Source organism: Sylvia atricapilla, chromosome 3, assembly GCF_009819655.1.
Source record: "Sylvia atricapilla isolate bSylAtr1 chromosome 3, bSylAtr1.pri, whole genome shotgun sequence".
Taxonomy (NCBI): Eukaryota; Metazoa; Chordata; class Aves; order Passeriformes; family Sylviidae; genus Sylvia; species Sylvia atricapilla.
Window position 1 is genome coordinate 102,536,922 of NC_089142.1, and position 18,307 is coordinate 102,555,228.

At 40.6% G+C, this 18,307-nt stretch overlaps 1 protein-coding gene across 1 annotated transcript in view; it reads right to left on the minus strand.

The window, feature by feature from the left end:
- The window catches only part of WDPCP (WD repeat containing planar cell polarity effector), a 103,612-nt gene that overhangs the window by 44,385 nt on the left and 40,920 nt on the right, over positions 1-18,307 (minus strand). The window contains exon 11 of the mRNA XM_066316460.1: positions 1,037-1,100. Coding sequence (XP_066172557.1) covers positions 1,037-1,100 — 64 coding nt within the window. The remainder of the gene's footprint in view (positions 1-1,036; positions 1,101-18,307) is intronic.

The window sequence follows — 18,307 nt, forward strand, 5'->3', positions numbered from 1 at the left end:
TTAGGAAAGTTTATCGCAGTATTCACATCTTTCTAATTAGATGGAACAAGCCAGATGATTAGAGCCGTGAAAAAAACATCAAAAGGTTCACACAACTTTTTATATAATTAGAAGGGAATTTTCATAACCCCTAAAAGCAGGATTTAATTGTGTAATTTAACATACAATTTAAATATCAAGATCAAACTAGCAGGGCAAGTGACTTAATGGGATAAATGATATTAACATCTAGTGTCAAAGCTTAATTTAAACAACAGAATGTCTTCATTATGCAAAAGAGTCAAGCAAACGAATCGTTCAAAGGGCCTTTTTTTCAATGAGCCCTTTCCTATTGTTTCTTTGAAAACAATGAAATCAGCTGTGGAGCAGCAACATGCTGAGAGACTGGGAGAGCACGACTGGCTTTGTCCATCTGACCTCACTGTGACATTGTGGTGCAAGATCTTATAAAACAAGAACCTCCTGCAGTGCTCACACAGAAGACCTTTTAAGAGCTGGTTAATTTTACTTTTGTAGCTAATTAAATGGGAGGGGGCAGAGAGTGCATGAAATGTTAAAACCCTTGTGTTGATGCTGCTGAGCTTTGTTGTTTTAAAAGCACCAGCAGAAGCGTTCATAATTTGTCACTTTTCACAAAACCCCAAGAGACAAACTAAGAACATTCAGGATCCCCAGGACATGGACAGCTCTTGTGTCCAGGACTTAGCAGTTGGACTTAAAGGAACAGATTAGAAATGTATAAGCTCATTAGAGTGACAGATGACATTCACCCACATCAGGGCAGATGAAGAAAGGGAAAGTTTAAAAACATATTCAATAACTCCTGGAAAATTAAGAATAGCCTGCAGGCCATGCTGGGGAAAATGTCAGTGACTCTGAAGACACTCAGTTCCTACTGATGAGTTTCATGATGGCAATGGTAGAACAGTTCTGTCTTCAGTGTGTGTCCAAGACTGTCCACTTGGAACTGTTTTAATGTGTGCAAAAGCTGACAAATAATGTCCTCCAACAGCATCTGCCTCCAGAAACAACTCACCATAAACAGGTCCCGAGCACCGATGTCAACAGCAAGCAGAAATGCCTTTTCAAACCTCTGATACCTGAAAGAAAAAGGAAACACGTGGTTTGCTGAGGGTAATTTAAGAGCTGCATCGAATTTTGCTCATGTACAATATCCTTCAATGTCACCAAAAGTGATGCCAAAGCTTTACTGGGGAAACTTGACAGGCTCATCCTCAGATTGCAGGACTGTGAGGTAGGACAGTGACTACCCTTAACTTTCTTCATTGCTCAAAATCTTCACCAAGAGGTTCAGAGTTGAGTCCCATCAGACCTGGTGGAACCTGAAGGGAGCTGAAGATCCTAACAAATCCATCCTTTACAAAGATAGCAACCACATCACAGATAAACAGTACTCCCAGCAATGCTGGTAGGAACCTCAAAATCCTCTACAGAAAATACTAATACCAAAATTCACATTACTTCAGAGGTCCCTGCAGAAGTTTGCACTGAGTTTTGTCCTTGCAGACCCCTTGATAGAGCTCTCTGAAGAGGCTAATCCAGTTGAGTCATGAATCCTCAGGGACTAAAAGAGGTAGGGGGTGATACTGTTGCGTCTCATAACTACCTTTAGCCCAGTATTATCACAGATTCCTGAGAGTTTTCTGAGGTCCCACAGTGAAAAAGATTGCATCTGTGATGTAAAATAAGGGGAGAAAGAGCAAAATCACAAGCAAACATCACCTCTAGATGTGCTCTGAAGGCACAACCTGAGCATCACCCAGAGATGCAGCAGAGCAGGAAGCGGGGAGCTCTGAATGTGAACGTGGAACTTCACCCTTAAGGACCATTCCTCTGGTGAGCTGAGACCTTGCTGAGCAGCAGCTCCTTCCATTTGTGGTGACCCCTTCATCCCACCCATCTCCTGGAAGGTGAGTTGATCCCTGGACTGATGGATCAACCCTGGACTGATGGATTGATTCCTGGACTGGCTTTGCCAAGCCAGGCTTATCAGAGAAACTTGAGGACTGGCTTCCCTGGATTGGCGACACGCCACTTAAACCTCTTCAGAAAATTGATACACTTAGGACTTACATCATCCAGAGACTGGTATACCTGGCTGACCACACCGAGGTAAAGTCTGGGCTCCTTGAATCCCTTGATTATTGATCAGAAATTCAGTCATGGGGTGGCTTCACCTTCCACCACGTACAAGTGATGCCATCTTGCATTCAAGTTGTAAAGATGGTGGGTTAGGTCTCATTAAATCAGCAGTGCTTATTCAGAGTATACAAGCATTAGCTCAATCTTCAGATGAGGCTCTGGTAAATTTACTAAGAGGAGAACATCTGGAGGTGTTATATGACAAATTATGGGTGGTGAGAAAGAGTCCATCCTGACAATTTGGGAGCCCATTCCAGTGGTTGAAGGTTCTGATGGTGGGGATGAAGGTGTATCAGAATGGGAGGCCTCTGTTCCAAAAATCTGAGACCTTGTTACTGGTGGAAAGTTGAGTTTAATAGATGGAAACACCTGCATGCCCAGTGCCATGGTATTGGGAATTTTGAGAATGGTAACATCAGAAATGGATGGTTAATACCGCACTGGAAGCTGAACAGCACACACCAGCTCCTGGGAGTTACAGCAAATACCCACATGGGATGGACAGACTGGGCAAGGGTGAGTTTATCCTCCTGTGTGCAATCCTTGGGAATTCCACAGATGCAGGAGGACACGAGCCATCCATCAGATGCTTTGTGAGGATGTATACAACATTGCACTGGCAAAGGCCAATCCCAATGGAAAATTCTGCACTGGGCTAATGTCTCTCTTATACTAGGCACGGATAACCATCATGCCACATTGTATTATGAGAGAGTGATTCCAGCTGTACACATTTTCATCTATTGCCCATATTTAACTGCTTAAAATTAGCTACAAAAATATATTTGGTGATTGTTTTCAGAAATACAAATACCTCAATTTTATTTCAGTTGGGAGGTAAAAGATTGATTCCATATAGAATGATTTGTATCTGTCCCATTACAAAACTACGAAATTTTCCACCAGTTTAACAATTTCAACAATGGATCAGTTGTAGACACTCGAGGTTTGGAAGGAGATAACATCTTAGCCTCAGTGGGGAAAAAACAGCACTGTGATTTCTCGGGGTCAGAAAGGTGTAGGCTGTGCTTGTCAAATGAATATTGTCAGACAGCACCACATGGATGCCAGAATTTGCACAGCTCTGTACCTCGGTGATGTCATAGGAAACAGAGGGGAGGTGCTGCAGTTCCTCAGGTGTGAACGAGAGGAAAGGTGGGAATCCTCCTGTGCCTGGGTGGGTAAAGTAATCCCACAGGATGCACCACACCGGGATTCCTGTTCACGGCCAAAGCCTCAGCGGTTTCCTGGCTCCCTCCTGTCACAGCCTTATCGCCCTCCTCTCTTCCACCACACACTTGGAATGATTCATCAGATTGCAAGATAGAAGCAGGGAGGACTTTTCCTCAAGGAATAACATTCGTGACAAGAAGGCATAATGTGTTAGCTTAAGTAGAAAAGGAAATGCACTCTCCAGGTGAGGTTCCTAAGAGGTGGAGTGGGGAGCCCTTCCCTCCCTAAAGCTAATCTCCTTGCTGTGCCTTCCAAGTACTAATTTGCAGCCCTCCTCACAGAACCAGTTTAAGGGAGGGGAAGAGATAAATTAAAGTTAACCTCTTGATCACCAGGGAACAGGCAGTGCACCCCCACTTTTTCATGCCTCTCTGTGTATCTGAGCTTTTTAACACGATTCCTGTGATGGATTTTCCAGCAAAATACATTGTTTTGCAATGATGCTTTTGAAGCTGTGCTTTGATGAAGAAAAATAAGTACGTGTTAAAATATGTGTGTCTTGAACAGCTATCATGTTTATATTTTTTTCCTGGCATATTTTTCTTTTCCATTATGGATTAAATGTATTAAATGTACACATTCTTAGTAGTTAGAGGGGAAATTGGAAATTGAACAGAAACCAGCTATGTGACTGGCTAAAAAGAATGTCTGTATCATTATTTTGTATTTCCAAAGTTATCACTAGATAGACTATTTGAATGACATTTGCTTGAGCCAAGGAAAAAATGCCTGCAACCAAAAAATATAAAATAACTTTCTCATTTGATTGACTTGCAGAATGGAATCATGGCCTTAAGCTGTAATTTCTTTGCAGTTTCACAAAGATTTCAATTATTCTTCCTTTAATCAACATACATACTTCAGTCTCATTATGGCCCCTATTCATAAAAATATGACATTAACCCATTATTTTCCGACCTGTACTAAGGAAAAAAAAAAGGGGGGGGAAACCAGCTATCTAAGAAATGCTCTTCACAAGCCAAGTGTTGCAAATAACAATCACAGATACTTCATAATTTATTATAAATTGAATTGCTCTAAAAGAGGGCAGATGTTACAAAGAAGAGTGACAAGTTTGATTTACTTAGGCCAACAGTATTAAATCAGTCAGGAATATCCAGCATTTTTTAACCTAACTTTACTGTTATTCTGAAACCTTTTGTTATGGAAGTTTTGTTGGTTTTAATGTACAGAAACCATTAGAGAGAGGTTTATATAGCATGAGACCAACCTCAAGCTAATAATATCTGTTTTATAAGCATGTTTTATCCTAGAAAGACCTCTTACTGTTGTCAGCACACTCACTTAAGAGTTTATCAGCTCCTCAAACAAAAACACCCTCCAAATAAAACACTCCCCCTTTTGTTCTGGTGCTACAGTCACCAGGCACAGTATTTTTGCTCTCTAAAATGGAATGTCCAAGGCCCTGGAGTTGAACAGAGTCCTCCCACCCCTTCCTCCACCCTGGCCCTCATTGCTTGTTCACAATAACTCCAGCAATCAAGACTTGCACACCTCTTGAAAAAGAGAGATAAGGAAATCCACCTGCAAACCATGAAGTTCAGCCACTTGTTTGGTCAAAGTGACAGGCAACAGAAATATGACCTTCAAGATCAGAACTCTGAAACTGCAATTAACTCTGTGGGACACACAGGAAAACATTTCCCTGCTAGCCAATCAGTAAATACAACATTAACTTCAAATTCTTATATAACAAAAGAATACTGTTATTATTTGCACTTATGTGTGCATTCTAAAACAGTGTAAAAAAAAAATTTCTGTTAGTATGGGCAAGGAAATCAAGGGAAAATGTGAATAATGTAACAACAGGTGTGTAGGTCAAAAATAGTCAAGGCAGAGAGGAATCCAGACTTGTCTTCCACGGTGAAGTGACAAATGTGCTGTCTGCCTGTACTTTGGGAATTTGACTTCACTAAAAAGATGCCAGGAAATAATTTTATTTTAAAATAAAATATATAAGTAATAAAAAATTATAATGTTATCTGCAACTTCAGAAAGGCTATTCTGTTCAGTGGCACAAATAATAAGAGAATCAAATGCCTGGGATTTCCTTCTGTTGGACGTTCAGAAATAAAGTAATTTGAAATACTGATCAAAAAAATGTGTATGGATTGCAGCCTGCAGTGAGTGAAGGGAAAAGAGGTATCTTTGGTTTTTAGAAAATGTTCCACAAATATATAAAAAAGGCAAATTTTTTTTCATCTGTATTCCATAACTCCTAAATCGAACAAGGTCACTTATAGGCAGAGATACATTTTTCACACTGAAAATGGTCAGCTTGAAAACACTTGTAATATTTAGCCATAATATTAAAGTGTCTCGTAAGACCTCCAAGAACCAGGGAAATAAAATAAAAAAAAATCATGTGGAGGGAGGAGGAAGGGAAGGGAGAAGGAGCTCATGCAGGCAAGCAGTACAGTGCAGAAAAGGTGGAAACATTTCTTTAGGGACTAGTTACAACCAACAAGCCTTCTTAGACATGCTCATCGACCATGTAAGCATATTCCTTGTGCTGGGCTGATAAAGGAGGGCTGCAGCAGTTTTTTTCCTTGTCTTCAATAAGAGTACACAACATTTAGAAAATAATCTGCAGGGGGAAGAGCCGTGGCACAAATAATATTTATAAGGCAATCCTTTTTTAATGGAAGAAATTTCAGAGTCCTGCTCATCTCACAGTCCAATCAAGAGTGATATGCATTCAAAAAGTGGATATTAAATATGCACTGAGCAAACAGAACAGGAAAAAAATGAATATTGAAATAATTTACATGTAATCAAACTACACTGAAATTAAGTTTTAATTGTTCAGTATTCCATGATGCATATGCAGATTTTAAAGTATTCAGAATATCAATCAAGTGTTTACTTACATCAAGCAATTGTATTTAAGCATACAAAACAGATGATGAAAATATGTTCAATCAGCTACAGCTCCCAACATTTACTGCTGGGTTTACATGATCACTTTTAATTCAGTTATTTCATTTAATATTTCAATTTAATAGCTCATTCTTTGATTCAATTTCTAGGCATCTTGCCCATTTCTTAAACACAATAATAATAATTATTCATAAAAGGAGCTGTTTCCTCATAAATTCTCATATCAGCAATTTTTGGAACAGAAATGGTTTTCATGCTTTTTTTCCCCCTCAAAATATGTTGTTATTATCTGAAATATTTTCCTTTTAAATTAGACAATATTCAAATAGAGAATAACATCTGCAAAACGACTCTGAACCCAGTTCTGCTGGAATTCTGAGCCAGAATAATTAGAGATTATTAGGTTAAAGAACCTAAAAAAGTGTGTGGCTAGGTTGCTAAGTGGTTGATTTAAATGGGGACAGATTAGTTTTTCACCAGCTGTTGAACACAACACCACTGATTTAAGGATGTAGCTGATTTTAGCTTCAGAGCCCATTTACAAAACCAGGGCTAAAAGGACTTATACATTTCACAGGAAAAATTCTCATGTGTGATGGTCCCTAAAATGACAACCCTGAAATTCTATTGAACTCCAATGAAACACTTCAATGTGAAATTTCAGTAAATTCTGAAGACTTAGATTGCTGTGTATAAAGTATAGTATTAGTCAAAGATTTATATCCTGCATTTTATACTGAGTCCTGAAAAAGTGGCACTCAAGAATTCCTGGAGAGGAATAAATACATTAAGATCTCAAATTTCTTCAAAAAAACACAGATGAACAACCAAAAAACCCCACTTCAAGCAAAAGTCAACCAAAACATGGATTGATTTTACCCTAATGAGCTCAGTAGGATGCCTTGTTTTAAATAAGGTGGTTGTAGAGCACTGAATGCAGCCTGAAGACCAGGAACTCTCCATAGAACCTATTTTATGCTTCCTCCTACACAGGCTCTGCACAGTAACTCCTCCTGTTCCCAAAGCATCCTGCCAAAACGTGCTCCAGACAACTCTGTCCTTCTCCCAGCAGGGTATCCACGGCCCCCTCCCAGCAAAGGTTTGGACAAGAGGCCATGTGGACCACGCTTGGGGTGCAGCAGCACAGGTCGTGCTATCTGCTGAACCTTCACTGGAGCTTTTTTTGGGACACAGATAACCTCCTGCATTCTATTTAACCCCAGCTGGTTGCTGCTTTTCACAAAACTGGCAGGCATTTGCTTATTTCTGAGACTTCTACCCTCTGTTAAATTGGTTGAGATCCCCCAATGATTCGGAACGTTAGTGGGAGAAGGGGCAGAAGGATGAATGGATGCATTGGGAAGCTCCACCCTCTGAGATGCCAGCAGCTAATAATTATTTTGCCAACCTTCTGCTATTATGCCGCTCTGTTTTTAGATTATGAGCTCCTTTGAACAGGACACACAAACCTCTGAGGAGAGTTCACAGCCTTGTTACCTTCTAAGACACCGAGGAGGAGAAAGTGCTGCAGAGCACACCAAAGGCTAATGGAGAAACAGCCACTGGGTCTGTGTGTGTGTGAGTCAAGGGGATAATCTCCTAAATTGTATCCTAAATTGTATTTTAGATGCAGGAGCTCAAAAGGTTGTCCAGGTATAATCTATACATCCCTTCAGGCCCAGATTTAGCAAAGCATTAACGTATGGGTTTATGACCTATAATTTTCCATGGGCCCTAAATATGGGCATGTTAAGTGAAATGATGGATTTGTGGTCTGAGTGGCTTGTTTAAAAAGAAATCCCTCATGGAACCTTTCAAAGGTCACATACACAAATAGGTCTCAGGTAAAGCCAGTGAATAAACCATGAGAAAATACAGTACAAAAATACAAGTATCTGAAGGCACCCGAAATTTCTGTCACTTGAAAGATACTCTCAAGTTACGTATTTCTGACATAAAGGAAGTCCAGCCATAACTTTATGGATTGTTGGGCGTAGAATCGAATGCCCTTCACATCAAAGGGTACCCTCTGGTTTGAAGCAAGAAAGCAAACAAGCAAACCAAATTAAAAAAATAGGAAGAGAGACAAAGTTAATAAGGGGAGCCAGACAGTATGACTCTCTGGCCAGAGAAAGCCCTTGAGGGCTCTAACTGGCTGTGAATCTTGAGGTCATTCCCAAACCAACCATAAAAAAAGTTAATAATCTTACCATGTGATTCCTATCTTCTGGGGTGAAATTCTGCTCTAGGAAACCAATATGAAATAGTTCAGGTGACAGTGCCTTTACACACTCCTTTTAGGACAGAATTTGGGGCCAGATTTTCAAGTGAACCAAGTTAATTTTTGAATCAAGTACTTTGATAATAAGGGATCATCAAAACCTTTAAAATACATACTTAGCAAGAAACAGTTTAGATGTATGAAATATTCTAGAAAAAGCAGTGGGTCTAGGTATAAAGCAAGATATGTAATTTATTTGTTGAACTTTGCTCAAATCAATTATAAACCAGCACTACTGTAACGTTCTGGAACTGCCTCATACCTACACTGAAGAAATATTTGTTTAAAGATCCTGATTCTATGAACATTTATGTCACACACTTCCCATGTGATGCTGGGCATTCAGGTTGTCTTGTGTTCCTGTAGGATGAGCCACTGGAGATTATGACTGCATCCCCTTCCTACTGTCAATGAGAATTATTTCATATCTGAAATTTTCCAGAGCAGATGCCATGAAAGTCCGGATAACAGAAATTTATTACTATCGTAAAATATTATTACATAAACTGAAACGATTCTAATTTGTATCTTTTTAAACTAGATCCTGTCTTTTTGTGGAATCTGTACTTCCTTTCAACTTCCTACACTCCGTATTTCCTTTATCATACTCATTTTCCTTCAGGAGAACACATTTTGTTGCCATAGCAGTATTTCCCTACCTTGCAATTTTATCACTGTGGCTTTCCTTCTGGTTTTTCTAAGCTGCAACCAACACCCACCCAGCAAACAGAGGCTTCCCCCACCCCCAAACCTCTTCATTCCTCCAACCTCTCACTACTTAGGAACTTCTCAACGGCGTATCTTTATCTTTAAATACAGACACACTCCAACATACTCTTCCAAAGTACTCTGGGCTAAAAACAGGTGTTAATTAAAAATGCTGATAAGAGTCAGTGACACCTGTTGTTTCACATTTATTTTACTCAACCCTGTCTGTTAAATCCTAGCCTTTATTGCATTAATTCGCTTCTGCTTTTCTTCTTTTCCAGCTTTATCCCTCTCACTCTGGTGATCATGTAAACTTAACAGTATGTCTTGAAAGCTGGATTTTATTGAGCAAACATATCAGCATGTCTACACACTAAAGACAGCTATATAACAGAGGCCCAGTATCATTGCTGTGGTTAAGGATGAGTTGCTGCCTCTATAATAAATCCCCATTGTATACGTGTGATATCTCTGCAATTTCCAGCCACAGCAGATGGAAATTTGGTATTAAAGTTAAGATGAACAGGCCCTTTTCCTTCTTGGCTTTCTCTGAGGTACAGGGCCAATTCTCCCTCATGCCTGACGTTGGATAAGATGTGCTTTTTTAGTGCAAAGACTTCTCAGAGAAAACACATTAGCTCCGTATTTTCTAAAGCTGGCTGCCTAAAGATAAATATCTACTCACAGAATCATGGTGCAGGACCAAATTTTGAATCACTTGCTGAGTTATGGGTCCATTAGAGTACATTTACCTTTTCCACCTATGTTTGTCAAAAGCCAAATTATTTCTTTATAATAAAGTAATGCAGGGGTAATGCTCCTAAAACTCCCACACGTAACAGCTCCATTGCAGCAAACACAGCCACAGAAGAGACTGACAATATACTGCCTGGAAGTTTGTATGAATTTTGGCACATTTTTGAGGGAGCAAATGGAAAACTGTTTGGAATCTGATGTGCTTTTTCTGCACAGCATCATGTCCAGAACATAAAACATAGAAACAGCTTTTTGCTGGGGCTGAAGGCACTCCTGACCTAATCCCTCACCATTAGCTAGGAGAGAATGTTAGAAGAGGACAAGCAGATGCTGATACTTCCCTGAACTGTCTCCTAGTCTCCAACAATTTCTGCTTCAGGGATTTGCTGTGCCAGAGGTGGTTTCCAGGCTGGTGTTCCTCAGTGAATTCCTCTTCTCTGAACCTCGCCTTTGAACTCACATACAGTTTTATCATCCACAACTTCCTGTGGTAAGGAGGTTCATATTTTAATTATACATAATGTGAAGAATCGCTATATTTTGAAATGGCCACATGTTAGCTTTGCTTGATGACCTCTATTTTTTGTATTAGAAGAAGCAGTGAGCAGTCATTTACTGTGCTCTTTCTCCCTAGCACTCACAATTTAATAGATCTCTATCTCTGCTGCCTCCTCTTTAGGTCGAGGAGTTCTAGTCTATTTAGCCTTTCCTTTCACTAAAGCTGTTTCATGCCTTTAATCATCCTGGCTACCCTTCCTAAACCTTTTTGAGTTCTACTATATCCTTTTACAGATTATGGGACTTCAAAACTACACACAAAATTCAGGTGAACTGAAGTTCATTGTTTTCTTGTCTAGTCCTTTTCTAAGAATTCCTAGTTTGCAATGTGCTTTTTGTACTTCTGCTGGGCACTGAACTGAGTATTTTATAACTGTAGATTTACAAGACCAAATTCTTCTTCCAGAATAATGTTGAGCTCAGATTGCGTCAGGTTACACATGAAGACTGGAGTCACACACCACTGTGTTCAAAGTGCTTCGCTTTGAATTTATTTACATTTAATTTTATCTCCAATTTTGACATAGTGTCACTGCATCCTATGAAGCCCTTTTGCTGTTCTTCACAGCAGGCCCTATCTTTACTAGTGTTAATAATTTAGTGTCACCAGCAAATGCTGGCAGCTCACTATCTGCTCCTTGGCCAGGTTACCTGTAAGTATAGATCTGCTATAATTTCCGTTGGTGACTTCCATGACTACTGACCATTTACTCTGTTTCTTACCCTTTAATTAATTACTTACCTATGAAATGAAAGCTTTCCTCTAATCCTGTGTTTCTTTAAGACATATTGGAGGAAGACCTTCAGTGGTCAAACTTTCATCAGTAGCAGCTGGATAGCCATTACTCACATGATTGCTGACATCAAAGAATTTGGAGTTTTGAGACATGACTTGGCTTTGCAGAAATCCTGCTGATTCTCCTCCAGTATGTTAGTTGTCTGTATGTTCACATATTTTAAAATATAGTTTCTACTAATTTCACTGGTACAGAGGCTGGACTTACAGGACATAGTTCTCCAAGGTCTCTCCAGCCTGCTTTGAAAACTGACTTCATATTTTCCATGTTTCTGTCCTCAGGTGCTAAGGTCATTCTAAATGCAAGGTTACACACCACAGTGTGTATTTCAGATGTTTTATCCTTTACTACCTTTAGAAATTCTGAATTAATTTTACCTAGTGCTGGTCATATATTACTATTTATCTATCTCTAGTTTATACTTCAGAACTTACCAGTGTAAACCAAGAAACATCCCCACTCTCTCCTACCTTGGCCAACTGTTCAAAAGGAGATTTTTAAAGAGATCTGCATGCCTGTTTGCTTTTTGTACCTTTTTGTAAACCTTTCTCGACATATACATTTTTTAGTACATTTGTCTCGCTCATTCTATTACAGAAAATATCTGAGCATCTCAGATCTTTCTGTTAACTGGCCAGTAATAATGTGATACAGGAGCTAGACATTTACGGTGCAAATCATTCCATTTATCTTCAAACAGCTTACCTTTACATGGCTAATTTAAGCTAATTAGGTAGGCTCCTTTTGTAGTTAATTGATAGGGATAGGCCCTGACGTTTGACTCTTCACGCTTATCTGAGATATCTCCCTTCAATGGGATTACTCATCCTTTGGGTGCCCATGTCTTTATCCTAACTACAGAGGAAGCCCAGATGAGCATGTGGGACACATAAATTCCACATTATTAAGCCATCCAAGTGCACCTCCAAGACACGACATCCAGTTATTGGACAAATGAGTATTGCTGCCTTTTTTTTCTGTATCTTCCTTTTGGTGTTCTTCCCTTCGCACACTCTCGTGCTCTGAAGAACCATTAAAGGCAGATCTGCATTTGAGGAATGCCTAGGGCTGCCTGTTCAGTTAGCTCTTCCTGCAGGGCACTGGATGGAAATGGGAGAAAAGTCAGCAAAAAGGCTGAGGGAGTGAGAGGAAACTCTGATCTGATGAGCTGAGAATGAGCTATTCACAACAGAATATTGCCAGATGGTCTACATACAGTAAAGGGAAGTGTAATGGCGGGGCTCAGGAAGACTTTGAAGACGAATGGAGAAAAAGTGTCTTGGTAAAGAGATGAGGCATGAATTGATCTGGAAAGACTTCAAAGAAAAAAAAAAAAGAAATCTTAAATTCGGTTCTTGGTCAGGACCTCAAATTAGAGATTTTTGAGTGTCACTCCAAAAGAAGATGCTATTAGTGACTGACTGGGTGGAGTTGACGGAGAGGGAGAAACTGATGACCTGGGAAGGCTAAGGCTGACTAACAACAGCTGCTCAAAGATGGAGATATGTTGCTAAGAACCGATTTTTGAAAGTTTTGTCCATGAATATGATATATTGGCGTTGTTTCTGCACTCAGTGTATGCCCAAAGCTCTTAAGATTTCAGGGAAATTGCACAGCTCGTGGAGCAGGAAAAAGCCACCTTACGAGGGCAGATAATCAGTTGCACAACACAACAGTGGTCTCTGTGTGGGCTCAGCTTCTGAAAGTAGCAATATCAAAGTCAGATTAAGCAGCAAGTGGGAATAGATTTGGCACAAACAACATCAGTCCAGTGCAGCAATTTCGTGTTCCTTTTTTCTCGTGCAGTCTCATGGGTGGGGACATAGTAGAGAACTGGATGACTTCTGGCACTTTGGGCCACCAAACTGCATCTGTTTTTGGCTGTGCAAAGTGGCTCCAGATTTTAGCAGCTCTGGGACTGCTCAGAGTGTGTGTAAGGAGCCATTCTTCCCATCCTCCAAGCAATGTCTCTCCTGTTAGGTTGAGCAACAAATCTTGCCCAAATCTCTGACAGATTTATCTTCGTGGCATTTTGTTCTCAAGCAATTATGTCATGCAATTCGTTGTCCCCCCCAACTCCAATTTTTTTCTCAGTATTTCTTATATCGTAATCACTGCTAGAGAATTAAATCCTAGAGTCATTCCTGTAGCATCAAAGTATCTGACTGAAATTAAAAACTGTGTTGGAGCTGGTTTAAGAAAAGAAATCATTAACAACACAGGACTGAAGCAAAGACAGTCTAAACTTTTTATGAGATCTTTAGCCTCTTTAACTGCAAAAATAACCTAGTTCCATTAAATAGGTGCCTTTATTTCTTGTTCCTAAAACAGGTCAAGAAGCATGACCGGGGGAATCTTTTCATGTGTAGTTCCATCACAGCAATATAAATTCTCATTTATCAGTGCTGTGGTAATACGAAAACCTTTGGTTTTGATCGTTTTTCAAAAGATGACAAAAAAAATGACTCTTCAAAGTCCTCTCCAGAAGGTGCTACTTTAGTGAAAATGCTACTACTGAACTTACTCCCATAGAGATGAATTCTGTTCATGTGGCCACCATAGAGAACCTGACTGCCATCAATGATCATTTTATCTGAAGGCATAATTTAATGCCTAATAGGTTACCTTATGAATATAAAAGACATTCTTAGTTCTCAGCCATGTAATCATTAATGTTTATACATATTTTGTGACACACTATGTACCAATATAATTATAGATTCTACTTCTAGGGTGCTCTTAAAAAGGATCATAAAAGCTCTTTGCTCACTCTGTCTCTCAGTTCCACACGGTTTGCAGCAGATGGGATTGGGAACTACTCCTATGGAGCTGAGGCTTTTTTTTCACCTTTGATTTAGGGTCCTATTTAGGATGGAAATACTCACAGTGAATATCTACTTTGGAGATTGCAGTGTAGTGATAGGGGAACCTGCTTACCAAGGGGGTAGTTAGTACTGCATTAGTGATGCACCTGCAGGGCAAAAGAGCTTTATTTTAGTTTTTCAAAGGCTGACTTAGACTTAAGTGATAACTGTCTGTGTCCAGGCATCATGTCTTGTAGTATAGCAGTGCATTTCAGAACTCCTGAATAGTGAAGTGGTTCATAAAGATCAGTGGTGGCTGGAAGCAAGTCTCCCCTGATGCTAATGACCACTTCTCATCTTCTTTAAGAGCATTTATTTACTCTAGGAGTAAATAAAGGAGCCCTATCAAGTGCTGTGTGCAAAGTCATATCACTTGATGAACGTTCTGCCCAATATGAAGATAATTTTTTTGCATTTACTCAGTAGCATCTTACATGGAACACTGCGAAGAGTAAAACGCTTCTGAAATTTCTGAAGGAGTGAAAAAAAGCAAAAGCAAAAAAACACGGTGGAGGTTCTCATTTTTGGATTCATACAAAGGAGAATCTTTCATCAATCCATCCAAAATTCTACCACTGAATGTGATCAGAGTTACACTTTTCTCTTGAGAGACGAAAAAGCACTGTGTTGTTATTTAGAACAAAGCTTTACTTTGTAGGTAAACACATTTGTTGTATGGGAAAAAAACCCCAAATTACATTCTCTTAAGAAATTATCAGATTGAAAGGTTCAACTGGCTTTGAATCTTAGTATTTTTCCATGTAGGAAAAAAAAAAAGAAAGAAAAACTGAGTATTCAGAATCACAAAACCAGCATCACAAAGGAGGAAAGGGCACAGCAGAACTGCGGCTGCATCCTGATTCTACAACTCTTGCCCTGGATTTCAGACTTTACTTTCTGGCCCTGCTTCCTCACTCAGAAAAATGGATCACAACAGAGCAGGCGTGTGTTTGTGCCTGCGTGTCCGTGCCAAACAAACAAGATAATTCCATGCATCAGAAAATATGACAAGTGCAATTTACCAAGGCTTGACTGAAGTGAGGCAAAGCCGTGAGTCAGCGATGCTGCAGCCAAGGGGTGGAAATCTGCTCCATCCCATCCTTTGCTCAGAAGGTGCTGCAGCCACTCCCCCACCACACAAACACGCACGGCAAAAAAAGGGTGGGAGCAGGGAGGTTACAGCTGCCCAAGGCTCCCCAATAAACCCACCTCTGCTCAACATTTTACATAATGATATAATGCGTTACATTATTACAAGCAGTGACATCATAATAAAATACCAGAGTGCTACTGAAGTGGCAAGGAACACCTAAGATATGTTTCTGCGCTTGTTATTCAGTTTCCTGTATTTTTTAATTATAGATAAGGATTTAGAGTGAAAATAATTATTCGTTCCATAAATACTGTTGTAATGGATCCCTGGCATATAATTAAGAGGCCTTTAATTTTAATTTTGTATACTGAATGCTTGGGTTTGGAGGTATTCCATATTTTATACCAGGGCCTATGCCTGCAAAGCTCTAAGCTTCTATTTTAGTGGGAGCTGAAGGTGATGTGTGGTTTGCAAATTGAAGAACTTAGCTTTTTTAATGATGGATACAAATAATATGCCTGAGTCCAATACACGGCAAAGAATTTTCTTTTCCTTCTAATCGTGATCTATTTCAATTTTGCTGTCAGTGTTCCTTTGCCCATCTCAGCTTGGCTGGAGCATCTTCTTCCTAAAGTACCCTCATGCCTAAAGAGGGAATCTGCCATCACAGCATTCAGCATTTCCTAGAAACTGACTTCACTGATGATAGAAAAATAGATAACCTATAATCTCCCTGATAATGTGAAAATAGATGTCCCCAGTTATTTGTAACTGAACACACAAGCTTTTGGCCTACAGCAAAGAGTAAAATCCTTGGCACATGATTTTTACTAGGTGAGGATAGCCCTTCTGAAAAGGTAACTGTATTTCTCAGTTCTAGTAAATACACACACTCACATCTTTAAAAGTACAGCAATAAATGGCACTTTTTTGGCAGACTCAGCAGGCAGGTCAAAGACTGTCTCAGCATGTAGAATGAATTAATATTTCTCTCCTGTGAGTTGGTCCTTCTGAAAAGGCTTAAGGCAGATTGGTGGGGTACTCAAAGGAAAGTTGGAGAGGGGGGTGAAAACTTTTGTTTATATAAACATTTTTCAGATTTAGATCTCGAAATATTTAAGGGTTTTAATGTTTTAATCTTGCATGGAAGGCTCTGCCCTTCCCTGTCCATCCCTGAGGTGTCTGGTCTCCTCTACAGCCCACCACACACTCCCTAAGCTTTGTGGGTGTTTCTTTTCCCATTTGGCTCTGTGCTGCCACCCTGCCCTTCTTGCAGTACAGGGAACATTCCCACAACTGCCTTCAGACCTTTGTCCCCAACACCTTGTCTTCCCCACTTCCCTGACTCTTCCTACCAAACTTCTGAGTTCTTCTCCTTACCTCCTTATCTTCTAGGTTTAACTGCAGTGAACCTGCTGCTTGCCCTTTCTGAAGGCCAAATGAATTGCAGAAGGCCCCACTCTATGCCAAGAAATTCTTTTTGAATATCAGCCACAATTTTACTGCACGTAATTTAGAAAGCACTATGCTTCCTCCACATCTTGCTGCAGTAGGGTGCAAAATGACCACTTTGCTTTTGTCTCCTCAGGCTCACAAGAGAGTAACAAATGCCTCCTAATGCTGCATCAACTTTACAATATCAGTTTACAGGAATTCTGCATCCAAGGCTTCTGGTTTGATCATGCAGACACAGCTGTTGTGATGAAAAAAATCACTCTGAAGAGATACATTAGCTATTTGTAACTAGCCTGCAAGTATTCAGTGCTAAATGAAAAAGGGTTTAAAAGCGAATAAATGAAGTAATAGAATCATAGAAACACCAAATATCCTGCATTGGAAGGGACCCACAAGGATTATGGGCCTGCACAGGTCAGTTCCAAAAATCATCCCCTGTGCCTGCAAGCACTGTTCAAACACTGCTTGAGCTCTGTCAGGCTTGGTGCTGTGACCACTGCCCTGGGGAGTTGTTCCAGGGCTCAGCCACCCTCTGGATGAAAATCCTCTTCCTAATACCCAACTTAACCCTCTCCCAGCACAGCTTCAGACCTTTCCCTCAGGTCCTGTCACTGTCACCAGAGTGAAGAGATCAGTGTCTGCCCCTCTGCTTTCCTCATGAGGATGCTGACCACAACGAGGTCTTCCCTCAGTTTCCTCTTCTCCAGGCTGAACAAACCAAGTGACTCTTCTGTCGGCCAAGGTACTGCTTCCCATCAACCCAGGTCCCTTTCCACGGCACTGCTCTCCAGGCTCTCATTCCCCAGGCTGTGCACCCAGGGTTGCCCATCCCAGGTGCAGGATTTGGCCCTTGCCCTGGTTACACTCCCTATGGCTGCTGATTGCCCAGTCTTCTCATTTGTTGAGGTCTCTCTGCAGCATCTCCCCGCCCTGGAAGGAGTCAGCAGCTCCTCCCAGTCGTGTATTGTCTGTGAACTTGCTCAGTGTCCCTCCCAGTCCTGCATCCAAGTCCTTTATGGAGATGTTGAAGGGCACAGGGCCGAGGATGGAGCCCTGCAGAGCCCCAGCAGTGACAGGTCCCCAGTCTGATGTCACCCCGTTCACTGAAACCCTTTGTGCCCCAGCCCTGAGCTCAGCCCTCACAGGATGTGTTTTTCCAGCTGGGGGATGGACATTTTATCCAGAAGGATGCCATGAGTATCAAAAGCTTTACTGAAATCCAAAAGTGTAACATTTAACTGGCTTCCCTCGATCAGCTGGGTGGAAATCAGGTTTGCTAAGCAGGACTTGAAGCTGTGCTGGCTGTGACCAGTGGCTGTCTTGTCCTTCAGGTGCTTTTCAATACCTCCCTCAATAAACTTCTCCATAATTTACCAGTCACTGAAGTGAATGTGACAGGCCTGCAGTTTCCAGGGTCATCCTTCTTGCCCTTCCTGAAAACTGGGACAATGTTTGCTACCTTCTATGACCTCTCCAGATTCCCAAGACAATTCAAAAA